Here is a 27,295-nt window from a genome sequence, read left to right as displayed (position 1 = left end):
TTTATCCTCATCAATCTACATACAATACCCCATAATGACAAAGCGAAAACAGGTTTTTAGATATGTTTGTAAATGTATTAAAAATAAAAGCAAAAAAAACTACATATTTAAATAAGTATTCAGACCCTTTTCTATGAGACTCGAAATTGAGCTCTGGTGCATCCTGTTTCCATTGATCATCCTTGAAATGTTTCTACAACTTGATTGGAGTCCACCTGTGGTAAATTCAATTGATTGGACATGATTTGGAAAGGCACACACCTGTCTATATAAGGTCCCACAGTTGACAGTGAATGTCAAAAACCAAGCCACGAGGTCAAAGGAATTGTCCGTAGAGCTCCGAGACAGGTTTGTGTCAAGGCATAGATCTGGGGATGGGTAGCATTGAAGGTACCCAAGAACACAGTGGCCTCCATCATTCTTAAATGGAAGAAGCCACTCCTCAGTAAAAGGCACATGACAGCCTGCTTGGCGTTTTCCAAAAGGCAATTTACTCTCAGACCATGAGAAACCAAATTCTCTGGTCTGATGAAACCAAGATTGAACTCTTTGGCTTGAATACCAAGCGTCACGTCTGGAGGAAACCTGGCACCATCCCTACAGTGAAGCATGGTGGTGGCAGCATCATGCTGTGGGGATGTTTTTCAGCGGCAGGGACTGGGAGACTAGTCACGATCAAGGGAAAGATTAACGGAGCAAAGTACAGACAGATCCTTGATGAAAACCTGCTCCAGAGTATTCAGGACCTCAGACTGAGGTGAAGGTTCAACTTCCAACAGGACAATGACCCTTAGCACACAGCCCAGAGAATGCAGGAGTGGCTTCGGGACATGTCTCCGAATGCCCTTGAATAGCCCAGCCAGAGCCCGGACACCGATCTAACATCTCTGGAGAGACCTGAAAATAGCTGTGCAGCGATGCTCCCCATCCAACCTGACAGAGCTTGACATGATATGCAGAGAATAATGAGAGAAACTCCCCAAATACAGGTGTTCCAAGCTTGCAGCGTCATACCCAAGAAGACTTGAGTCTGTAATCGCTACTAAAGGATCTTCAACAAAGTACTGAGTAAAGGGTCTGAACACTTATGTAAATGTGACATTTCAGATTTTTTCATTTAATACATTTGTAAAAGTGCTAATAAAAACAGTTTTTGCTTTGTAATTAATGGGTATTGTGATGTCATTATGGGGTATTGTGATGTCATTATGGAGTATTGTGATGTCATTATGGAGTATTGTGTGTACATTGATTAAGGGGAAAAACAAATTAATCCATTTCAGAATAAGGCTGTAACGTAACAAAATGTGTAAAAATGCAAGGGGTCTGAATACTTTCCCAATGCACTAAATGCAATAAATTCAACCACACCTTTGTTTCATCACAAATCTGGACCTTAACCTTTGTTCTGTGAAGTCCACAAAGCATAATGCATGTAACAAACAGCTACGTGACCTACAGCATGGTCAGGCGAGGTAATGTTTCTGACCTTTCCTAAAACTATTGATTTAGAACCACGGAGAGTTACATCAGGTCTCAAAGAAAACAGGAGCTGCCTCCACTATTCCAGAAACATTTACACTTCAACATTATCAAAATCACCCAGGAGTAGTCTCATACAGTGACAACTAAAAGATACCAAAAACAATTTAGTCCAATCAACGTAAGGTAAATATGATGTCGTTTTCAGTAGTTCTGATTTCTCTCTCTCTCTGTGTGTGTCTGTGTGTGTCACAGGAGGTTGGTGGCACCTTAGTTGGTGAGGACAGGCTCATTGGAAAGGCTGGAACGGAATCAGTGGAATGGTATCAAACACATAGTTTCTATGTGTCACATGGTTTCTATGTGTTTGATGCCATTCCATTGGCTCTGTTCCAGCCATTATTATGAGCCTTTCTCCCCTGAGCAGCCTCCACTGGTGTGTGTGTGTGTGTGTGTGTGTGTGTGTGTGTGTGTGTGCATAGAAAATACATTTAAATCACCCTACTTGTAGAGAAATGCCAATGCCATCCTCCTCTCTTTCATGTTGATGAAATGGTCTATGACTGTCATACAATACACGCTTTTAGTGTTTGTTGTCCTGGGCAACCTGGCTAAAAAGCTTGCTCGCTAGCCTAACTGCCTTTCATGGGCAACGATGAGCCAGCTAGTTAACATTAGCCTACTATATCTAGCTACATATTGAACTTCCATCCTCTCAGGCCAGGGAAACAATGTATTCATTTATGGTTGGATCAGAATCACCGTTATAATCATTGACCAGTACAGACAATTAAGTAAAACCCCAAGTTCAAATCCCTATCTCCATCCATGACTAACTTAGGAATGGGCCACTTTTAGCTAGCTAGCCACCGGAAGACAACGACAACTAAATGCAACAATTCAAGTTATTTTCTGTCAATAACGTTTTGCTTTTGATGTGAAGCCAAACCCAAACTGATTTCTCTTGACATTTATTTTTGTTGGTGCGCCAGGACCATTCACAGTGGCGCTCACTCAGTTTAGCTCAACGCAGATTGCCCATTATTTAATACCTTTTTGAAAGAAAAGGCCAAATGCTCTCTGGCTTGCCTTACATTCAATGCTACGGGCGGCAATGTCATACTCTTTTTGACCAGACAGCTTAAAATAGATGGGCTACACGTGATGAGAAAGATTCAGCTTCTTGCAAATTGAAGAAAACTTATGAAACACAAAAATGTGTTTAATTAGTTCCCTTGGCATCCGCTAATACAGACTACTGCTTATTATACTTCAGCCTATTCAGCAATATGGCGAGCTTCAAATTCAAATTCTTCAGGCTTCACACAACATCAGAAGTTGTCTGTAGGAATAAAGGAGTTAGAACAATGAGCCAGGTGTTTCACCGGATGTATGAACCCGAAGCATCCAGTTGGCGTTTCCAGGCCAGTAGCTGGCAGCGGGAGAAGAAGGAACGAGATGGATTTTGGCCGACATTCGGCAAAATGTTCTCATCGATTAAACATTTGATCTCAATACAGCTTTCTGTTCCCAAAACTACAATCTGTTATGAACAGAGTGGACAACGTTTTCTAGACTTACCCTTTGCCAAAGTAAAACAATTCAAAAATTATAATAGTAAAACAAATTTATTTTTTATTTTTAGTTGGAGTGCAAAGGCGAATTGAGTTATTTCACAAACGCACTTCAGAAATATGCAAATACTTGCTATAACGCACCAATAGGGTTTCACTAGCTCGTGCTTGGCTCTGCCATACCTCCTTGCTTGTTCTGCGCGCTATGGTTAATTTGCTCCAATTGGAAACGACAGGCTCTGGTCAATTTTTTTGGATGATGTCAGCGCTATCACCCTCTACTGATTTTAAAGTCTATGGTCTGACGGTGACCGCCATTAAATGAAAACCGAGATGACAGCATACAAATATTCATAGGATAGGCTTCATGGGCCTATATAGGCTATTTCAATCATATTTAAATAAAGGTAAAGTTCAATAAATTGAGTTTTATTTTGCTACTAGGCTACTGTCTATTTTTTTTTGCCTCAATGTGTTTCATGATGTGCGCAATGATGTACAGTACCTAACCCTCAATAGCCCACTTACAGTCATAGGTGATAATATCTCTCTAGGTGCTAATCCGTCATCAATATTGTGTAATAATACTAATGTTAAGGTAAAATTTGAATGGAGGAAGCTGATCCGAGAGCAGCGATGTTTTTCTTTCGGTATCAAGACACGATCTAACGATGAATTTAACTAACGTTATCTCTACGTGCTTGTTTGGGAAACACTTAAAATGTTGACTCGTAAATAACGGTGCATCTGATAATTGTTAATGCTTAAATTACATCGTACATCCGTAGGTAAACATGTCACTGTTACAGGCTGACTACACCGCAGGCGTTGCAAAATAAATGTAGAAATCTATATTGCTCGCGCACGCCAATGAGCGTCTGCGTTGCCAAGGGCTAAATTAGAAGTCAGTTCTATTTCTGACGCAGATCGCGCTGCAAGTCCTGCCTCCCCCATCTCCTCATTGGTTTATAGAAGTAGGTACCCACGTGAACAAGGTCAGTGGCGGTAATGCACCTAATTTATGAAAGATGCCAATCGCAAGAGAAAATAAAAAGCCTGGAAGGAGGAGAGATGACTAGAAACAATTTGGTTGATCATTTTATATGTGGATTAATTGGCGGAGTAGAGGACCTTGTGCATTTCAGGTAAAATAACAACTCAATGTTTATATCCCAGGACAAATTAGCCAGCAACAGCAAGCTAGCTAAATAGGACAAATTAGCTAGCAAGTGTAAGCTAGCTAAATTTCCATAAATGTTTAATGCTTTTCGACCTGTCCCCAAATTAATATAATTGGTTCAAGTTTGAGTTTGGTATGTGGGGACAAAATCCATCTATGCACGATGGCGCACGCGCACAGCCGGTTTGGGTTCCATGTTAGTCTACACCTGTTGTTTGCGAAGCATGTGACAAATACATTTGATTTGACATCGCAACTAGAAAAAGAGGCCCAGTTCTGCGTTTGTCTACAATCCCCCACATCACATATACAATTGAAGTTTTAATGACTGCAAACTAAGTGTTTCAAACACTCCACAAATTTCTTGTTGACAAACTATAATTTTGGCAAGTCGGTTAGGACATCTACTTTATGCATGACAAAAGTCATTTTTCCAACAATTGTTTACAGACAGATTATTTCAGTTATAATTCACTGTATTCCAGTGTGTCAGAAGTTTACATACACTAACTTGACTGTGCCTTTAAACAGCTTGGAATATTCCAGAAAATTATGTAATGGCTTTAGAAGCTTCTGTTAGACTAATTAACATAATTTGAGTCAATTGGAGGTGTACCTGTGGATGTATTTCAAGGCCTACCTTCAAACTCGGTGCCTCTTTGCCTGAGGGCACCACGTTCATCTGTACAAACAATAGTACGCAAGTATAAACACCATGGGACCACACAGCCGTCATACCGCTCAGGAAGGAGACGCGTTGTATCTCCTAGAGATGAATGTACTTTGGTGCGAAAAGTGCAAATCAATCGCAGATCAACAGCAAAGGTCCTTGTGAAGATGCTGGAGGAAATAGGTACAAAAGTATCTATATCCACAGTAAAACGAGTCCTATAAATCGACATAACCTGAAAGGCCGCTCAGCAAGAAAGAAGCCATTGCTCCAAAACTGCCATAAAAAAGCCAGACTACGGTTTGCAACTGCACATGGGGACAAAGATCGTACTTTTTGGAGACATGTCCTCTGGTCTGATGAAACAAAAATAGAACGGTTTGGCCATAATGACCATCGTTATGTTTGGAGGAAAAAGAGGCTTGGACGCCGAGGAACACCATCCCAATCGTGAAGCACGGGGGTGGCAGCATCATGTTGTGGGGGTGCTTTGCTGCAGGAGGGACTGGTGCACTTCAAAAAATAGATGGCATCATGAGGACGGAAAATTACGTGGATATATCAAAGCAATATCTCAAGACATCAGTCAGGAAGTTAAAGCTTGGTCGCAAATGAGTCTTACAAATGGACAATGACCCCAAGCATACTTCCAAAGTTGTGGCAAAATGGCTTAAGGATAATAAAGTCGAGGTATTGGAGTGGCCATCACAAAGCCCTGACCTCAATCCTATAGAAAATGTGTGGGCAGAACTGAAAAAGCGTGTGCGAGCAAGGAGGCCTACAAACCTGACTCAGTTACACCAGCTCTGTCAGGAGGAATGGGCCAAAATTCACCCAACTTATTGTGGGAAGCTTGTGGAAGGCTACCCGAAACGTTTGACCCAAGTTAAACTATTTAAAGGCAATGCTACCAAATACTAATTGAGTGTATGCAAACTTCTGACCCACTGGGAATGTGATGAAAGGAATAAAACCTGAAATAAACCATTTTCTCAACTATTATTCTGACATTTCACATTCGTAAAATAAAGTGGTTATCCTAACTGACTTAAGACAGGGAATTTTTACTAGGATTAAATGTCAGGAATTGTGGAAAACTGAGTTTAAATGTATTTGACTGAGGTTTATGTAAAACTTCCGACTTCACCTGTACACTACATGACCAGAAGTATGTGGACACCTGCTCGTCCAACATCTCATTCCAAAATCATGGGCATTAATATAGAGTTGTTCCCTCCTTTGCTGCAATAACAGCTTCCACTCTTCTGGGAAGGCTTTCCACTAGATGTTGGAACACTGCTGTGGGGACTTGATCCATTCAGCCACAAGAGCATTATTGAGGTTGGGTATTGATGTTGGGCGATTAGGCCTGGCGTTCCAATTCATCCAAAAGGTGTTTCATGGGGTTGAGGTCAGGGCTTTCTGCAGGCCAGTCAAGTTCATCCACACCGATCTCAACAAACCATTTCAGTATGGACCTCGATTTGTGCACAGGGGCATTGTTACACTGAAATAGAAAAGCACAGAATCGTCAAGAATGTCATTGTATGGTGTAGCATTAAGATTTCCCATCACTGGAACTAAGGGGCCTAGCACAAACCATGACAAACAGCCCCAGACCACTATTCCTCCTCCACCAAACTTTACAGTTTACACTATGCATTGGGGCATGTAGCGTTCTCCTGGCATCCGCCAAACTCAGATTCATCTCTTGTACTGCCAGATGGTGAAACGTTTCCACTACTCCAGAGACGGCAAGATTTACACCACTCCCTCCAATGCTCGGCGTTGCGTATGCTGATCTTAGGCTTGTGTGCAGCTGCTCAGCCATGGACATTTCATGAAGCTCCCGACGAACATTTCTTGTGCTGATGTTGCTTCCAGAGGCTGTTTGAAACTTGGTAATAAGTGTTGCAACCGAGGACAGAATATTTTTTACGTGCAATGCGCATCAGCACTCGGCAGTCCCGTTCGGTGAGCTTGTGTGACCTACCACGTCGCGGCTGAGCCGTTGTTGCTCCTAGACCGGGGCTGCCCAACCCTCTTCCTGGAGATCTACCGTCCTGTGGGTTCAGTCCAACCCTAATTTAACACACCTGGTTCTACTTATTAGCTGCTCAACAAGACCTTAACTAGCTGAATCAGATATGCTAAATTAGGGTAGGACTGAAAACCTACAGGACAGTAGATCTCCAGGAAGAGGGTTGGGCAGTTCTGTTCTAGATGTTTCCACTTCACAATAACAACATTTACAGTTGGCCAGGGCAGCTATACCAGTGCAGAAATTTGACAAACTGACTTGTTGGAAAGGTGGCATCCTATGACAGTGCCACGTTGAAAGTCACTGAGCTCATCAATAAGGCCATTCAACTGCCAATATTTGTCTATGGGGATGGCTGTATGCTCGATTTTATACACCTGTCAGCAACAGGTGTGGCTGAAATAGCTGAATCCACTAATTTGAAGGGGTGTCCACATACTTTTGTATATATAGTGTACATATAAATACCTACACGTTAAAACACATATTTACATACTATTTGGTCTCTACCCCCCAGGACCTGTACAGCGGTCTAATTGGTCCCTTAGTGATATGTAGGCGGAGCTATGCGAGATCATTTGGACTGAAGAAGGAAGTGGAAGAGTTTGCTCTCCTTTTCATGGTGTTTGATGAGAACGAGTCCTGGTACCTGGACGACAACATCAAAACAAACATCAAGACCCCCACCAGGAACATCAAAGAGGACGAGGACTTCATCGAGAGCAACAAAATGCATGGTGAGTCTGGAGAAAGAAAGGGTGTGTGTTCTTCATCCAGCGTTAATAGGAAAGCCTTTGCTTAATGATTTCTGAACCATTTATAAAAGAAAGGCCTTATAAAAAGGGGATTTATTAAGACTTCATTACTAGGCCTTATTAAAAAGCTATTGTTTGTTTAAAGTGGGACATGGGCCCATTCACAAAGCCTTTAAAAAAAAAAAAAAAAATAGGAGTGATCTAGGATCAGTTTTTGCCTTTTATAGATCAGATCCTAGATCAGCACTCCTACTCTGAGACACTTGATAAATACTGCCCCGGGTAAAATTGATGTTTTTGTCACTGACGTGTCTCTGCTGTAGGCATCAACGGGCAGCTGTATGGAAACCTGCTGGGACTGAACATGGAAGTGGGGGACAAGGTGTACTGGTACCTGATGGGGATGGGCAACGAGATAGACATCCACACTGCCCACTTCCACGGGCACAGCTTTGACTATAAGGTAAGATCCCATTTGACCATATTAAAAAAAAAAAGTCACAAAAAAAACATTAAGTGTACATTTCCTCAAAACCTTTCCTGGAAACTTTCAAAGCAGCATAACTTTCCTCCAATTTAAGTGTATGAAGCTCTAAATCATCAGAACTTTTATTAAAAAAACAAAAACAGAACAGAGAGGTCACATTGAAGACCACATTGAATTTTGGACCATAAGCCCAGATGTAGGCGGTCAGTCAAGTATGCATACACTTTTATCTAAAATGTTCTTCAAGGTTGTCTTGGGAACACACAGGATGTGGCTGCATTCAATCTGCGCTACAGCCTTATAGAAATTTAAAGGCAAATGTTCTCGTATTAGCCGGAGACTGCATTCACAGTAAATGCTGCATAGGATGGCTCAAATCAGAAATTACCTTTAAATTCCACATCACACTATTAAAAAAAAAACTTAAAAAAAAACTCTTGAATCGAGCCCTTGATCTTCTAGCCTAGAACTAATACATCTGAATCAACTAAATGGTTACATACATTCTCTGGTCCTGTGTTCCCCAGCTGAGTGGAGGGTCCCACCGTGCAGATGTGTTTGGCCTGTTCCCAGGCACCTTCCAGACAGTGAAGATGAAACCAAAGTACCCTGGCTCCTGGCTGCTGCACTGCCACGTGGCAGACCACATCAAGGCCGGCATGGTAACGGTCTACAAAGTCACTGAGAAGGGTAAGGAGTGTGTAGGTTTGGTTCACTGTGTGTGAAGTGTGGGTTACCGTGTGTGTGTGTGTGTTTACACTCTATAATTTAGCTGTTACTCCCCACTTGTGAATGTTTATACAACTAACCTCTCTTGTGTTTTTGTGTCTTCAGAAAAGAAGGGCTTTTTTGGATGAACGTGGAGCATTAACACAAACAGCGAATACAAGCTACGTACATCTCTTCAGTAATTACACATTGACCTCGTATTCCACACGAGGAGCACAGTGACCACTGACAATGCATGAACTAACTAAAACGGCTTTAATACAGGGTTTGAGCCTACCTGGTTAAATAAAGGTGAAATAATAAAATAAAATAAAGCAATGAGCAATGTCTAATGTCAATGCTCTAAAATACATTTTGAATAAAGAAAATATAAAATCCTTCCTGATGTTGTTTCTGATGTCGTTCCTGATGTTGTCCACCATTGGCATGAAAGACAGTGTCTTAAAAGGTTTACAGAGAACGGCGCGACAAACTAAAAAAACATCCAGTCAGCGGCAGTCCTGTGGACGAGAGGTCGAAGGAGAATGGAAAGAATCGCGAAGGCGAACTGGCGGGCCAAACAGACAAAATAACGGCGCAGTACGACAGTAGTATGGAGAACAGCATCTCGGTCCTTCTCACGGATGGGCTATTGCAGCAGACGACCACACCGGGTTCCACTCCTATCAGCTAAGAACAAGAAGAAGCGGCTCCAGTGGGCATGCCATCACCAACACTGGACAATAGACGAGTGGAAAAACATTGCCTTGTCCGACAAATCTCTGATGGCAGAGTCAGGATTTAACATAAGCAGCATGAGTCCACGGACCCGTCCTGCCTGGTGTCAACGGTACAGGCTGGAGGCGGTGGTGTACCTCCGTCCAATCTGCAGCAACATGCCTGATTCCATGGTGTCAGCATGGACCAACATCCCTGTGGAACATTTCCGACATGTAGAATCAATTCCCCGAATAATTCAGGCTGTTCTGGAAGCAAAGGGGAATCCGACCCGGTACTAGATGGGTTGAAATAATAAACGGGCCCGGTGGGTGTACACTTCAATATATTGCTAATGTGTTTGTGAAAGGAGCAGAACCAACATAAAATGTTTTTAGAGAGCGTTTATTAAACACAGCGAACCAAAAAAACAAACAAAAAAAAACTGATAAAAGCAAACACTGGGAATAGATTATATACGGGGTTTCATAGTGAGGTTATACCTCTCAGAGAAGCTTCCTTCCACGTTAATCAACCACCTTTTCTTATCTCTTCTTCCAATGAACACCAGAAAGACTAGTCCAGTGTATAACTCAACATCCAGTTCCTAATACTCAGTAATAAAAAGGTCTCAGGGGTATCCGCATGTCCACACAGAAGAGGTACTGTACCACTGCAGGGCATGACTAGCGACGTGACAATACTAAACAGTCATAGAAAAATTGAGGTCAGAAAAAAAAAAGAAAAAAAAAGTTTAAAATAATTCAGGATTTCCTTATTCAAAAATCAGAAAATAGTCATATCTCTGCACAGCAAAATTCTCTGTTCATATTAATTTGACTAATAGGACTACAAACGGTGTTTTTTGTATGGGTACCATTTCCATAAGGCTCTACAGTAGTAGCGTTTTGAGAGGCTCACTCCACACTAAGTGGTTGATTGTCCAGCGCCTTCCAGGTTTAGGATCCTCCATAGAAATAGAATCAGCAGAAGGGACATTTCCATTCAAACCAGCGGTCCGTTGCATCAGTTGCTGTACTGGGCGTACCACTTGGAATGTATGCTTAAAATGGACACTAACCTGTTCTACTTAGGCAGAAATGTCAAATTCAACTAATCTGCCATATTGGATGGACCATGAAATAAAACAATGGCTTTTAGAGCAACTGTATATGTCTGTTCTACTAGTTGTAGTTCTACTAGTTGTAATTCTACGGCTCCTCCTCCTCACATCATGAGGTTTCTCTGGCTGCACTCCAGCAGGTGAGGCAGGAAGAAGTGGACCGTCCCGTCGTCAGGCAACAGGTCCAGCAACTCCAGGGGGTTCAGCTCCATGGCAACCACCACCAGCGTTTCTGTTGTCAGGGAAAATGCAGATGTTATGGCCCAACTCTGAATATGAAAAGGGGCAATCTGCAATTCATACATTTTTTTGACTTTTAAATTAATTATATTCATCCACTGATTCTTGAAGAATTTATACTGAACAAAAAACGCAACATGTAACAATTTCAACGATTTTAGTGAGTTATACAGTTCATGTCAAATAAATCACTCAATTGAAATAAATTCATTAGGACCTAATATATGGGTTTCACATGACTGGGCAGGGACGCAGCCCTGGGTGGGTATATGCCCACCCACTTGGGAGGCAGGCCCACCCACCGGGAAGCCAGGCACAGTCAATCAGAATGAGTTTCTCCCCACAAAAGGACAGAAATACTCCTCAGTTTCATCAGCTGTCCGGTGTGACTGGTCTCAAACGATCCTACCGGTGAAGAAGCTAGATGTGAAGGTCCTGAGCTGGCGTGGTTACATATGGTCTGCGGATGTTAGGCCAGTTGGACGTACTGACAAATTAACATTCAATTATCTGGCAACAGCTCTGGTGGACATTCCTGGAGTCAGCATGCCAATTGGACGCTCCCTCAAAACTTGAGACATCTGTGGCATTGTGTTGTGTGACAAAACTTCACATTTTAGAGTGGCCTTTTATTGTCCCCAGCACAAGGTGCACCTGTGTAATGATCATGCTGTTTAAATCAGCTTCTTGATATGCCACACCTGTCAGGTAGGTGGATTATCTTGAGAAATGCACACTAACAGGGATGTAAACAAATTTGTGTACAACATTTTAGAGAAATAAGCTTTTTTGTGTGTGTATGTCACATTTCTGGGATCTTTCATTTCAGCTCATTAAACACGTTGCATGTATTTTTTTTTGATCGGTGTAAAACATCTATACGCCACATGATCTTAGGTCAACTGTCGTAACCCATCAGAAACCAAAATAGAAGCACTCCACTGTTTGTAAACAATGTAATTGTTCACACACACACACACACACACACACACACAGTATACCCTCAAAACATGTTTAAAACTATACATTTTGATAGCATGGGTGGTCAGTCCTTGCATCCATAACTCTATAATCACTTGAGACTGGTTATACTTATCCAGCCCCATCCCTAAGCTGTTACCCAAAACAGTGGTGGGGTGACCTTTGTTATTGTTTAAACTGCAAATTGCCCCTTTAACCACAGAAAAGGTGGTGACATTCTGGAGTAAACCCTATGCTTGAAAACACAGGCTAGAGTCTAACTGGTGAAACTAGACTGACACCGTGATGAGAGTGTACCGTCATTTCTCCCTCAACATGGTTTTCATGGTGCTGCTCTGGGAGCGTGACGAGATGCGTGGCTACAAAATTAGCTTCTTGTGATATGCAGATAGAATGGAAGCGCACCGCCTGCACGTCGACCACGCTTCACAACGGGAGGATATTAGAGCACCGCCTGCACGTCGACCACCCTTCACAACGGGAGGATATTAGAGCACCGCCTGCACGTCGGCCACGCTTCACAACGGGAGGATATTAGAGCACCGCCTGCACGTCGACCACCCTTCACAACGGGAGGATATTAGAGCACCGCCTGCACGTCGACCACCCTTCACAACGGGAGGATATTAGAGCACCGCCTGCACGTTGACCACCCTTCACAACGGGAGGATATTAGAGCACCGCCTGCACGTTGACCACCCTTCACAATGGGAGGATATTAGAGCACCGCCTGCACGTCGGCCACGCTTCACAACGGGAGGATATTCTTGCTACTTCAGCAACAAAATGTGCATGTTTGTTGTAATTAAAATGATTTGAAGTAGTTATGTATATACATATTTAGATTTTTCAACACCTAAAATGCAATACCAAACCTTTCAATGTATGCAGGGTTATTTTTGTTATTTTCCTACTTAGGTTTTAGGATTATTGCGATTATTTGTGAATTTATATATCTGATATTATGTGTTTATTTCTGTGCAGCTGCATCTTTGCAACGCTGCCGAGGAAAATAAACTGGAAGCGTAAAAACGACACTGCTTCAAGAGAGACTCGCGTCACAGACGACGTACTGCTTTCCCCGTGCGATACGTTTTACAGAGACGTGGCGATGACGGTGTAGTTAAGGCTGTGAGTGTACCTTTGAGTGCAGCCAGCAGGATGGTGTTCTCTCCCTGTGTTGCTCTGGTTCTCTCACACAGCTCGGGGAACAGCTTCTGCCACCACAGAGCCTGAGCAAAAAAAAACACACGGATCCATTAGAAAGAAATGCACTATAGAACCATTGAAATATATATGAAAAAAAAGGGCAATATTCCTGTGTTCACAGAGACCGAATTCACTATAAAAAGCGGAAATTACCTTAATTTACGCTATTATGTGGGCCTTCTGCGGTACTGATTGAATCTAGCCCTCTCAGAGCATAGGACTGAGGTTAGAGCTTATGAGGATTTAAGGTTGTGTAAGTACGCATAGGGTAAGATCCACAGTAGGGTCAAAGGAGTTGGGGCAACAGTTCCATAGTACCCACCATGTTGTTGTTCTGCAGCTCATGATTAGCATAAGGGATGATGGCCTGAGGACAGCGGTCTAGCAACCTCTCGATGGAGCTCTCGTAGTGACCCAGCTTGGTGGCACAGAGCACGTGCACACTGAGCCCGGCGTTGTCCTCGTCAGGCAGCTGCTCCAACAGGGGCAGGATGGATGACACGTCCAGGGTGGGACCGCACAGCAGGGACTGGATGATTCATTGTTTGTACACCATAGTGGTACATTTACAGTGGGGCAAAAAAGTATTTAGTCAGCCACCAATTGTGCAAGTTCTCCCACTTAAAAAGATGAGAGAGGCCTGTAATTTTCATCATAGATACACTTCAACTATGACAGACAAAATGAGAAAAAAAATACAGAAAATCACATGTAGGATTTTTAATGAATTTATTTGCAAATTATGGTGGAAAATAAGTATTTGGTCAATAACAAAAGTTTCTCAATACTTTGTTATATACCCTTTGTTGGCAATGACAGAGGTCAAACGTTTTCTGTAAGTCTTCACAAGGTTTTCACACACTGTTGCTGGTATTTTGGCCCATTCCTCCATGCAGATCTCCTCTAGAGCAGTGATGTTTTGGGGCTGTTGCTGGGCAACACGGACTTTCAACTCCCTCCAAAGATTTTCTATGGGGTTGAGATCTGGAGACCACTCCAGGACCACTCCTGGCCACTCCAGGACCTTGAAATGCTTCTTACGAAGCCACTCCTTTGTTGCCCGGGCGGTGTGTTTGGGATCATTGTCATGCTGAAAGACCCAGCCACGTTTCATCTTCAATGCCCTTGCTGATGGATGGAGGTTTTCACTCAAAATCTCACGATACATGGCCCCATTCATTCTTTCCTTTACACAGATCAGTGGTCCTGGTCCCTTTGCAGAAAAACAGCCCCAAAGCATGATGTTTCCACACCCATGCTTCACAGTAGGTATGGTGTTCTTTGGATGCAACTCAGCATTCTTTGTCCTCCAAACACGACGAGTTGAGTTTTTACCAAAAAGTTATATTTTGGTTTCATCTGACCATATGACATTCTCCCAATCTTCTTCTGGGTCATCCAAATGCTCTCTAGCAAACTTCAGACGGGCCTGGACATGTACTGGCTTAAGCAGGGGGACACGTCTGGCACTGCAGGATTTGAGTCCCTGGCGGCGTAGTGTGTTACTGATGGTAGGCTTTGTTACTTTGGTCCCAGCTCTCTGCAGGTCATTCACTAGGTCCCCCCGTGTGGTTCTGGGATTTTTGCTCACCGTTCTTGTGATCATTTTGACCCCACGGGGTGAGATCTTGCGTGGAGCCCCATATCAAGGGAGATTATCAGTGGTCTTGTATGTCTTCCATTTCCTAATAATTGCTCCCACAGTTGATTTCTTCAAACCAAGCTGCTTACCTATTGCAGATTCAGTCTTCCCAGCCTGGTGCAGGTCTACAATTTTGTTTCTGGTGTCCTTTGACAGCTCTTTGGTCTTGGCCATAGTGGAGTTTGGAGTGTGACTGTTTGAGGTTGTGGACAGTTGTCTTTTATACTGATAACAAGTTCAAACAGGTGCCATTAATACAGGTAATAAGTGGAGGACAGAAGAGCCTCTTAAAGAAGAAGTTACAGGTCTATGAGAGCCAGAAATCTTGCTTGTTTGTAGGTGACCAAATACTTATTTTCCACCATCATTTACAAATAAATTCATAAAAAAATCCTACAATGTGATTTTCTGGATTTTTCTTATTATTTTGTCTGTCATAGTTGAAGTGTACCAATGATGAAAATTACAGGCCTCTCATATTTTTAAGTGGGAGAACTTGCACAATTGGTGGCTGACTAAATTATTTTTTGCCCAACTGTACATGTAAGGGTTAAAAAAACAACTTCATTTTACAAGTTGATTGGTTGGTTGATTGATTCCATGTCTGACTGATAAATTGATAAATAGCACAGACATGATGCAGAGAGACTGACCTGTAGTTTGTGGAGGTCCTCTGGAATGATGTTGAAGTGAGCTGGAGTCAGGATGCTGACCCAGGGATACAACACGCCGTAGTGTGAACACCAGTTAATCTGTAACACAGAAACAGTCACCCAGGGGTACAACACACCATAGTGGGAACACCAGTTAATCTGTAACACAGAAACAGTCACCCAGGGTTACAACACACCGTAGTGGGAACACCAGTTAATCTGTAACACAGAAACCGTTACCCAGGGATACAACACGCCGTAGTGTGAACACCAGTTAATCTGTAACACAGAAACCGTTACCCAGGGTTACAACACGCCGTAGTGTGAACACCAGTTAATCTGTAACACAGAAACCGTTACCCAGGGTTACAACACGCCGTAGTGGGAACACCAGTTAATCTGTAACACAGAAACAGTCACCCAGGGTTACAACACACCGTAGTGGGAACACCAGTTAATCTGTAACACAGAAACAGTCACCCAGGGTTACAACACACCGTAGTGGGAACACCAGTTAATCTGTAACACAGAAACCGTCACCCAGGGTTACAACACACCGTAGTGGGAACACCAGTTAATCTGTAACACAGAAACCGTTACCCAGGGATACAACACACCGTAGTGTGAACACCAGTTAATCTGTAACACAGAAACAGTCGCCCAGGGTTACAACACACCGTAGTGGGAACACCAGTTAATCTGTAACACAGAAACAGTCACCCAGGGTTACAACACACCGTAGTGTCGTAGTGGGAACACCAGTTAATCTGTAACACAGAAACAGTCACCCAGGGTTACAACACACCGTAGTGTGAACACCAGTTAATCTGTAACACAGAAACCGTCACCCAGGGTTACAACACACCGTAGTGTGAACACCAGTTAATCTGTAACACAGAAACAGTCACCCAGGGTTACAACACACCGTAGTGGGAACACCAGTTCATCTGTAACACAGAAACAGTCACCCAGGGTTACAACACACCATAGTGGGAACACCAGTTAATCTGTAACACAGAAACAGTCACCCAGGGTTACAACACACCGTAGTGTGAACACCAGTTAATCTGTAACACAGAAACCGTTACCCAGGGATACAACACGCCGTAGTGTGAACACCAGTTAATCTGTAACACAGAAACCGTTACCCAGGGATACAACACACCGTAGTGTGAACACCAGTTAATCTGTAACACAGAAACAGTCACCCAGGGATACAACACACCGTAGTGGGAACACCAGTTCATCTGTAACACAGAAACAGTCACCCAGGGTTACAACACACCATAGTGGGAACACCAGTTCATCTGTAACACAGAAACAGTCACCCAGGGTTACAACACACCGTAGTGTGAACACCAGTTAATCTGTAACACAGAAACAGTCACCCAGGGTTACAACACACCGTAGTGTGAACACCAGTTAATCTGTAACACAGAAACAGTCGCCCAGGGTTACAACACACCGTAGTGGGAACACCAGTTAATCTGTAACACAGAAACCGTTACCCAGGGTTACAACACACCGTAGTGTGAACACCAGTTAATCTGTAACACAGAAACAGTCACCCAGGGTTACAACACACCGTAGTGGGAACACCAGTTAATCTGTAACACAGAAACAGTCACCCAGGGTTACAACACACCGTAGTGTGAACACCAGTTAATCTGTAACACAGAAACCGTTACCCAGGGATACAACACGCCGTAGTGTGAACACCAGTTAATCTGTAACACAGAAACCGTTACCCAGGGATACAACACACCGTAGTGTGAACACCAGTTAATCTGTAACACAGAAACCGTTACCCAGGGATACAACACACCGTAGTGGGAACACCAGTTCATCTGTAACACAGAAACAGTCGCCCAGGGTTACAACACACCGTAGTGGGAACACCAGTTCATCTGTAACACAGAAACAGTCACCCAGGGTTACAACACACCGTAGTGGGAACACCAGTTAATCTGTAACACAGAAACAGTCACCCAGGGATACAACACACCGTAGTGGGAACACCAGTTAATCTGTAACACAGAAACAGTCACCCAGGGTTACAACACACCGTAGTGGGAACACCAGTTAATCTGTAACACAGAAACCGTCACCCAGGGTTACAACACACCGTAGTGGGAACACCAGTTCATCTGTAACACAGAAACCGTTACCCAGGGTTACAACACACCGTAGTGTGAACACCAGTTAATCTGTAACACAGAAACCGTCACCCAGGGTTACAACACACCGTAGTGGGAACACCAGTTCATCTGTAACACAGAAACAGTCACCCAGGGTTACAACACACCGTAGTGGGAACACCAGTTCATCTGTAACACAGAAACAGTCACCCAGGGATACAACACACCGTAGTGGGAACACCAGTTCATCTGTAACACAGAAACAGTCACCCAGGGTTACAACACACCATAGTGGGAACACCAGTTCATCTGTAACACAGAAACAGTCACCCAGGGTTACAACACACCATAGTGGGAACACCAGTTCATCTGTAACACAGAAACAGTCACCCAGGGTTACAACACACCGTAGTGGGAACACCAGTTCATCTGTAACACAGAAACAGTCACCCAGGGTTACAACACACCATAGTGGGAACACCAGTTAATCTGTAACACAGAAACAGTCACCCAGGGTTACAACACACCGTAGTGGGAACACCAGTTCATCTGTAACACAGAAACAGTCACCCAGGGATACAACACACCGTAGTGGGAACACCAGTTAATCTGTAACACAGAAACAGTCACCCAGGGTTACAACACACCGTAGTGGGAACACCAGTTCATCTGTAACACAGAAACAGTCACCCAGGGTTACAACACACCATAGTGGGAACACCAGTTCATCTGTAACACAGAAACAGTCACCCAGGGTTACAACACACCGTAGTGGGAACACCAGTTCATCTGTAACACAGAAACAGTCACCCAGGGTTACAACACACCATAGTGGGAACACCAGTTAATCTGTAACACAGAAACAGTCACCCAGGGTTACAACACACCGTAGTGGGAACACCAGTTCATCTGTAACACAGAAACAGTCACCCAGGGATACAACACACCGTAGTGGGAACACCAGTTCATCTGTAACACAGAAACAGTCACCCAGGGTTACAACACACCGTAGTGGGAACACCAGTTCATCTGTAACACAGAAACAGTCACCCAGGGTTACAACACACCATAGTGGGAACACCAGTTCATCTGTAACACAGAAACAGTCACCCAGGGTTACAACACACCGTAGTGGGAACACCAGTTAATCTGTAACACAGAAACAGTCGCCCAGGGATCTCCACTACCTCCTAGACTCAAGCCTTGGGGGACATCACACCTTAGTGCGAAGAACACGCTACAGGCACACAGAAAAACACACCAGGTCGTCTGCGCTCTTGAGCGGTTTGAATCCGCGGCCGTCTCGGCGTGTGACGCGATCGATGTAGACAGTGGTGAGGCGGAACAGCAGCTCCTGGATGACGGCTTCCTGTGACGAGGCCATCAGCAAGGCTTCCCAGAAGTCAACCAGCAGCTGAGGGCCTCCCTGGGGCCCTGACACATCCCCACACAGCTCCTACAGGAAACACACACGCACAATGAAACGCATTACATATGGTCACATTTTGGAATCGAATACTTGAGGAATGACACACACACACAGTAACCCTGACCTGGAAGAAGAGGTCAGCCTCGTCCAGTTTGACCTTGTCGTTCTCGTGCAGCGCCACCATGGCTGCCACCAGCAGGCCGTCCTGGTTGTCCCTGAGGTGACGAGCCAGGAGAGTAGGTACCACCGTATCCCCTCTGCCGTGCAGCAGCAGCTTGGCTTCCTCGATGAACCCATACACCTGCAGCATCTGGGACGGGGCGTAGAGCAGATACACTGTTCACACACACACACACACTCCTCTTCCCCCACCACCATACACTAACATGAGCTGACCTCTGTGTGTCGGTCCATGTGTTGCCTGTAGAGCTGCAGGTCTGCCATACGCAGGGCCAGGGCAGCCTTGGACAGGGTGAGGGGTACGGAGGGGGCTCCGATGGACTCCAGCCGCTCTAGGTGGGCCAGGCCACAGTCAGGGCTAGCTCTGGCCATGGAAGGGCTGGCTATAACATGGGGAAGCTGGGACGGCTCGGCCACACCGAAGATATCCAGCACCTCGTTGGCCGTCTCCTACAACACACACACACAGACACCAACCACTGAATCTCAACAGTGTGGCTATTAAATCAGAAGAGCTTGTATTGGAATGGCTGGAGGTGTCCAGGGACTGGTGAAAGTTACCTCAGTGAGCAGCTCCAGGGTCTCCTCATAGAGGGAGTGTTTGAGGAAGAAGAGAAAGCCCTTCCCGTAGCCACAGAGGCTGTTAGACAGACCCCTGTTCCTGGAGATCACCTCTGTCAGAGACAGGCCTGACATCTTATAGTAGGGCAGGGCCAGGTGGCAGTCCCGCTTATCAAACCTACACATCGGTGGAAGGGATGGTCGCACTTTACATTCAGTAAACCAACCAACACATCAATCAGTCCACCAACACATCAACCAATCCACCAACACATCAACCAATCCACCAACACATCAATCAGTCCACCAACACATCAACCAATCCACCAACACATCAACCAATCCACCAACACATCAACCAGTCAACCAACACATCAACCAGTCAACCAACACATCAACCAGTCAACCAACACATCAACCAGTCAACCAACACATCAACCAGTCAACCAACACATCAACCAGTCAACCAACACATCAACCAGTCCACATCAACCAACCAGTCCACCAACACATCAACCAACCAATCCACCAACACATCAACCAATCCACCAACACATCAATCAGTCAACCAACACATCAACCAGTCAACCAACACATCAACCAGTCCACATCAACCAACCAGTCCACCAACACATCAACCAACCAATCCACCAACACATCAACCAATCCACCAACACATCAACCAGTCAACCAACACATCAACCAGTCCACATCAACCAACCAGTCCACCAACACATCAACCAACCAGTCCACCAACACATCAACCAACCAGTCCACCAACACATCAACCAACCAGTCCACCAACCAACCAGTCCACTAATCAGTCCACCAACACGTCAACCAACACATCAACCAACCAACTTATCAACCTTGATGTTAATGTGATCCGACCCCACTGACCTGCTGAAGCAGTCTCCTAACTGGGCACAGCTCTCCTGGAAGGCCTGCTGCAGCTCCTGTCTGTCTGCGGTGCGGGTTGTATTATATCCCAGGGCCTGGGCTAGGTTCTGACCAGTGGTCTGAGGCCGTTCTACAGGGTTTCCAACCCGGGGGTCCAGGAGCGTGGCTCTCAGGAGGAGGTGGGCTTCACTGAGCAGGTGCAGACGGCTGTGAGACAGAGGGTTGGTCTCCTCATACGTCTTACTGTACTCCACCTAGCCCAGAGAAACGGTTCATTGTTGAACGCCAAGGTTAAACAGTATAAATGATTGTTGAACGCCATGGTTAAACAGTATAAATGATTGTTGAACGCCATGGTTAAACAGTATAAATGATTGTTGAACGCCATGGTTAAACAGTATAAATGATTGTTGAACGCCATGGTTAAACAGTATAAATGATTGTTGAACGCCATGGTTAAACAGTATAAATGATTGTTGAACGCCATGGTTAAACAGTATAAATGATTGTTGAACGCCATGGTTAAACAGTATAAATGATTGTTGAACGCCATGGTTAAACAGTATAAATGATTGTTGAACGCCATGGTTAAACAGTATAAATGATTGTTGAACGCCATGGTTAAACAGTATAAATGATTGTTGAACGCCATGGTTAAACAGTATAAATGATTGTTGAACGCCATGGTTAAACAGTATAAATGATTGTTGAACGCCAAGGTTAAACAGTATAAATGATTGTTGAACGCCAAGGTTAAACAGCATAAATGATTGTTGAACGCCATGGTTAAACAGCATAAATGATTGTTGAACGCCATGGTTAAACAGCATAAATGATTGTTGAACGCCATGGTTAAACAGCATAAATGATTGTTGAACGCCATGGTTAAACAGCATAAATGATTGTTGAACGCCATGGTTAAACAGCATAAATGATTGTTGAACGCCATGGTTAAACAGTATAAATGATTGTTGAACGCCATGGTTAAACAGCATAAATGATTGTTGAACGCCATGGTTCAACAGTATAAATGATTGTTGAACGCCATGGTTAAACAGCATAAATGATTGTTGAACGCCATGGTTCAACAGTATAAATGATTGTTGAACGCCATGGTTAAACAGTATAAATGATTGTTGAACGCCATGGTTAAACAGTATAAATGATTGTTGAACGCCATGGTTAAACAGCATAAATGATTGTTGAACGCCATGGTTAAACAGTATAAATGATTGTTGAACGCCATGGTTAAACAGTATAAATGATTGTTGAACGCCATGGTTAAACAGTATAAATGATTGTTGAACGCCATGGTTCAACAGTATAAATGATTGTTGAACGCCATGGTTAAACAGTATAAATGATTGTTGAACGCCATGGTTAAACAGTATAAATGATTGTTGAACGCAAGGTTAAACAGTATAAATGATTGTTGAACGCAAGGTTAAACAGTATAAATGATTGTTGAACGCCATGGTTAAACAGTATAAATGATTGTTGAACGCCATGGTTCAACAGTATAAATGATTGTTGAACGCCATGGTTAAACAGTATAAATGATTGTTGAACGCCATGGTTAAACAGTATAAATGATTGTTGAACGCCAAGGTTAAACAGTATAAATGATTGTTGAACGCCAAGGTTAAACAGTATAAATGATTGTTGAACGCCATGGTTAAACAGCATAAATGATTGTTGAACGCCATGGTTAAACAGTATAAATGATTGTTGAACGCCAAGGTTAAACAGTATAAATGATTGTTGAACGCCAAGGTTAAACAGTATAAATGATTGTTGAACGCCATGGTTAAACAGTATAAATGATTGTTGAACGCCATGGTTAAACAGTATAAATGATTGTTGAACGCCATGGTTAAACAGTATAAATGATTGTTGAACGCCAAGGTTAAACAGTATAAATGATTGTTGAACGCCAAGGTTAAACAGTATAAATGATTGTTGAACGCCATGGTTAAACAGTATAAATGATTGTTGAACGCCAAGGTTAAACAGTATAAATGATTGTTGAACGCCATGGTTAAACAGTATAAATGATTGTTGAACGCCATGGTTAAACAGTATAAATGATTGTTGAACGCCAAGGTTAAACAGTATAAATGATTGTTGAACGCCATGGTTAAACAGTATAAAGGATTGTTGAACGCCAAGGTTAAACAGTATAAATGATTGTTGAACGCCATGGTTAAACAGTATAAATGATTGTTGAACGCCAAGGTTAAACAGTATAAATGATTGTTGAACGCAAGGTTAAACAGTATAAATGATTGTTGAACGCCAAGGTTAAACAGTATAAATGATTGTTGAACGCCATGGTTCAACAGTATAAATGATTGTTGAACGCCAAGGTTAAACAGTATAAATGATTGTTGAACGCCAAGGTTAAACAGTATAAATGATTGTTGAACGCCAAGGTTAAACAGTATAAATGATTGTTGAACGCCATGGTTAAACAGTATAAATGATTGTTGAACGCCATGGTTAAACAGTATAAATGATTGTTGAACGCCATGGTTAAACAGTATAAATGATTGTTGAACGCCAAGGTTAAACAGTATAAATGATTGTTGAACGCCATGGTTAAACAGTATAAAGGATTGTTGAACGCCAAGGTTAAACAGTATAAATGATTGTTGAACGCCATGGTTAAACAGCATAAATGATTGTTGAACGCCATGGTTAAACAGTATAAATGATTGTTGAACGCCATGGTTAAACAGTATAAATGATTGTTGAACGCCATGGTTAAACAGTATAAATGATTGTTGAACGCCAAGGTTAAACAGTATAAATGATTGTTGAACGCCATGGTTAAACAGTATAAATGATTGTTGAACGCCATGGTTAAACAGTATAAATGATTGTTGAACGCCATGGTTAAACAGTATAAATGATTGTTGAACGCCATGGTTAAACAGTATAAATGATTGTTGAATGCCATGGTTAAACAGTATAAATGATTGTTGAACGCCAAGGTTAAACAGTATAAATGATTGTTGAACGCCATGGTTAAACAGTATAAATGATTGTTGAACGCCAAGGTTAAACAGTATAAATGATTGTTGAACGCCATGGTTAAACAGTATAAATGATTGTTGAACGCCAAGGTTAAACAGTATAAATGATTGTTGAACGCCATGGTTCAGCACAACCGACAAAGGTCAAAGAAAAAAAAAATAATGATAAAATGGAGGTAAGGTGTCATAACATTAAGGCTTTTGTTGACATGTTCTCATGGTGCGTTACCATCTCGTTGTAGAGCTGGAGGGGGGGGACGGTGTTGACCACGTACAGGTTCCAGCCGTGACCCATCTCACTGGGATTCTGGGGCTTGGTGAAGGGTGACTTCTTGTTCCTGGGTCAGAGAAGCAGGAAGTACAAGTCAGCTCATCTCTATAATAAAAAAATACAAAATGGCCACAGATGGCTGACATTACAGCTTCTATCTAGGTGGTCAGGAACTACAGCTCAGCTGCCATAAATAACATCAAGCACATGAAGGAAACAATAGCCCCTGGGCTGGACCAGAATGCGAAAGCGTGTAGCTCAATTGGGAGTTCGCATGAATGACATAAACCTATGAGCTAAAAAAAACCCACCAAACATTTAGTTTTAGATCCCGTTTACACGTTAGTCATTTAGCAGACGCTCTTATCCAGAGGGACTTACAGTTAAGTGAAGGGAGCGAGGTGAGACAACCACATAACATAGTCAGCAAAAACAATTCCTAAACAAAGCAGCTATTAGCAAAGTGAGTAGTAGCACTTCTCCCTAGAGATTAGTTTGACTACCTACCAATGCAAACCAATCAACAGAGGATGTTATTGAGGGCAAGGGGTTTTGGGCGTTAATGGGAATCAGACACGTTGCATGCTTTTCTTCACGACTCATCATGTTAACACACAAGGCCTACTGACCCGTGTGCTGAACACTGTGTGTGTGTGTTCTATCGGCTTCCCTGTCCAGTACAGCCTGTAGCAGCGATAGCTAACAGACCTGATGCTCTTAGCCAGTGAAACACGCGGCAGTGTCAAGCAGTCTCATGTGATAACAAAGCCCCTGTGTGTGAGATTTGGATTTTTTTTAAAAGGTCAGCTTGGTGGAGGAATGGTATTTTCTGCACGTTTCCCTACTTCTCGTCTGTGAATGCATGGTCTCACTTCCTGATTCTACATGCAGCGGTCTCCACTGGCCATGCGGCGGTCTCCACTGGCCACGCGCCGGTCTCCACTGGCCACGCGCCGGTCTCCACTAAGACCGGTCTCCACTGGCCACGCGGCAGTCTCTACTGGCCACGCGGCGGTCTCTACTGGCCACGCGGCGGTCTCTACTGGCCACGCGGCGGTCTCTACTGGCCACGCGGCGGTCTCTACTGGCCACGCGGCGGTCTCTACTGGCCACACGGCGGTCTCTACTGGCCACACGGCGGTCTCTACTGGCCACACGGCGGTCTCTACTGGCCACACGGCAGTCTCTACTGGCCACACGGCAGTCTCTACTGGCCACACGGCAGTCTCTACTGGCCACACGGCAGTCTCTACTGGCCACACGGCAGTCTCTACTGGCCACACGGCAGTCTCTACTGGCCACACGGCAGTCTCTACTGGCCACACGGCAGTCTCTACTGGCCACACGGCCTTCCAACCTCTGGATCCATCATGCTTTAGTCTAATCAGGCGTACTGGGTTTTCAGACGTTAATGCTCACAGTACATCATATATGCCTTTTAGCCAACGCTTTTATTCAAACGCGCCTTAAGAGTCATCCTTTCATACATTTTACATACTGGTGGTCCCGGGAATCGAACCGCCACGCTCTAACAACTGAGCTACATACAGACCACTACACGAATGACATGATATTATGTCCAGTAGGTGATATCATCACACTGATACGATGTTCTGTTTAGTCCATCAGTTAGTGACGAGACACACAGGGGGATGTTGTTTTAGTAGGGTTGGTGGGGTGGGGGGGGGGGGTTTATTCCAGGTGGACTACAGAGGGACACACCATCAAGGAGGTCAAGAGACTTACAGGAAGGAGTGGGCCAGAAAATGCTTCAGAGCCGGCGTGGTGGAAGGCTCTATACCTACTGCTAGGAAAATCCCCCTAAGGGTTTTGTGATCTTTGTATTCTCTACAATAAGAGTTTACAGGTACAATTGAAGGACAGAGAGAAGGGAGATTTCAGATATTTAAAATCCTATAAATTAACAAATGAAATCTTTTAAACACAAATGTGAAGTAATAAAAGTGTATTTTCAGTGCTTAATAAAAGTGTATTTTCAGTGCTTAATAAATGATGAGTGTGTCTATTGTCTGAATGCTGCTTTACTTGTGCTCCACAGTAAGATGCTCTGACCATGGGTATAGGATTAGATAAGGGCTGGGTGATTTTCTACATTTGATGGTATGCCTGCATTTTATGCTTCGGGAATAACACAAGTTCTTCATATGTTTTTCTGTGTAACCCACGACCCTAGGATGGCAACAAATTAATTCTATGTGGTTTTAAAACGGGCTTTCCCCCATTCTGATTGCTTTATACTAAACCAAAACTGACAGTAAAGTAGTCCAATTTGTAGAACTTTTCATTTGTTTATCACTGTATCAAAAAATGTAATTATAGAATATAGATGGTATCAAAATATAATTATAGAGAAAAATCCTTTGCCATACGTGGTTCGACACTGGCATACCTTAAAATACAATATCATCACCCAGCCCTAGATCGGATGTCTTACCATAAATCTATAGCATCACCCAGCCCTAGATCGGATGTCTTACCATAAATCTATAGCATCACCCAGCCCTAGATCGGATGTCTTACCATAAATCTATAGCATCACCCAGCCCTAGATCGGATGTCTTGCCATAAATCTATACCATCACCCAGCCCTAGATCGGATGTCTTACCATAAATCTATAGCATCACCCAGCCCTAGATCGGATGTCTTGCCATAAATCTATAGCATCACCCAGCCCTAGATCGGATGTCTTACCATAAATCTATACCATCACCCAGCCCTAGATCGGATGTCTTGCCATAAATCTATACCATCACCCAGCCCTAGATCGGATGTCTTACCATAAATCTATAGCATCACCCAGCCCTAGATCGGATGTCTTACCATATATCTATACCATCACCCAGCCCTAGATCGGATGTCTTACCATAAATCTATAGCATCACCCAGCCCTAGATCGGATGTCTTACCATATATCTATACCATCACCCAGCCCTAGATCGGATGTCTTGCCATAAATCTATACCATCACCCAGCCCTAGATCGGATGTCTTACCATAAATCTATAGCATCACCCAGCCCTAGATCGGATGTCTTACCATAAATCTATATCATCACCCAGCCCTAGATCGGATGTCTTACCATAAATCTATACCATCACCCAGCCCTAGATCGGATGTCTTACCATAAATCTATAGCATCACCCAGCCCTAGATCGGATGTCTTACCATAAATCTATACCATCACCCAGCCCTAGATCGGATGTCTTACCATAAATCTATACCATCCCCCAGCCCTAGATCGGATGTCTTACCATAAATCTATACCATCACCCAGCCCTAGATCGGATGTCTTACCATA

General features: G+C 43.5%; 2 protein-coding genes across 14 annotated transcripts in view; one reads left to right on the top strand and one right to left on the bottom strand.

Moving 5' to 3' along the window:
- The window catches only part of cp (ceruloplasmin), a 32,239-nt gene extending 22,941 nt beyond the window's left edge, over positions 1-9,298 (top strand). The window contains exons 17-20 of the mRNA XM_090236329.1: positions 7,465-7,684; positions 8,026-8,165; positions 8,717-8,879; positions 9,024-9,298. Coding sequence (XP_090092455.1) covers positions 7,465-7,684; positions 8,026-8,165; positions 8,717-8,879; positions 9,024-9,046 — 546 coding nt within the window. The 3' untranslated portion in view covers positions 9,047-9,298. The remainder of the gene's footprint in view (positions 1-7,464; positions 7,685-8,025; positions 8,166-8,716; positions 8,880-9,023) is intronic.
- A 705-nt stretch (positions 9,299-10,003) lies between these two features.
- The window catches only part of hps3 (HPS3 biogenesis of lysosomal organelles complex 2 subunit 1), a 35,999-nt gene continuing 18,707 nt past the window's right edge, over positions 10,004-27,295 (bottom strand). For 4 of the 13 annotated variants that reach the window (XM_090236320.1, XM_090236319.1, XM_090236318.1 and 1 more), the window contains exons 9-19: positions 25,723-25,824; positions 23,935-24,043; positions 20,671-20,924; positions 19,771-19,948; positions 19,426-19,659; positions 19,154-19,339; positions 18,862-19,056; positions 15,463-15,561; positions 13,490-13,696; positions 13,100-13,190; positions 10,004-10,969 (exon numbers count right to left, since the gene is read on the bottom strand). In XM_090236320.1, coding sequence (XP_090092446.1) covers positions 10,842-10,969; positions 13,100-13,190; positions 13,490-13,696; positions 15,463-15,561; positions 18,862-19,056; positions 19,154-19,339; positions 19,426-19,659; positions 19,771-19,948; positions 20,671-20,924; positions 23,935-24,043; positions 25,723-25,824 — 1,783 coding nt within the window. In that variant the 3' untranslated portion in view covers positions 10,004-10,841. Of the gene's footprint in view, positions 10,970-13,099; positions 13,191-13,489; positions 13,697-15,462; positions 15,562-15,588; positions 15,622-18,408; positions 18,450-18,648; positions 18,750-18,861; positions 19,057-19,153; positions 19,340-19,425; positions 19,660-19,770; positions 19,949-20,670; positions 20,925-23,934; positions 24,044-25,722; positions 25,825-27,295 lie in introns of those variants that run through there. The other 9 variants (XM_090236325.1, XM_090236322.1, XM_090236324.1 and 6 more) reach the window with 5 other exon arrangements.

This window comes from Oncorhynchus mykiss, chromosome 5 (assembly GCF_057628025.1).
Source record: "Oncorhynchus mykiss isolate SJ-2025 chromosome 5, ASM5762802v1, whole genome shotgun sequence".
Lineage (NCBI taxonomy): Eukaryota > Metazoa > Chordata > Actinopteri > Salmoniformes > Salmonidae > Oncorhynchus > Oncorhynchus mykiss.
The sequence above is the reverse complement of the archived record's forward strand: the minus strand, read 5'-3'. Positions and strand labels throughout refer to the sequence as shown.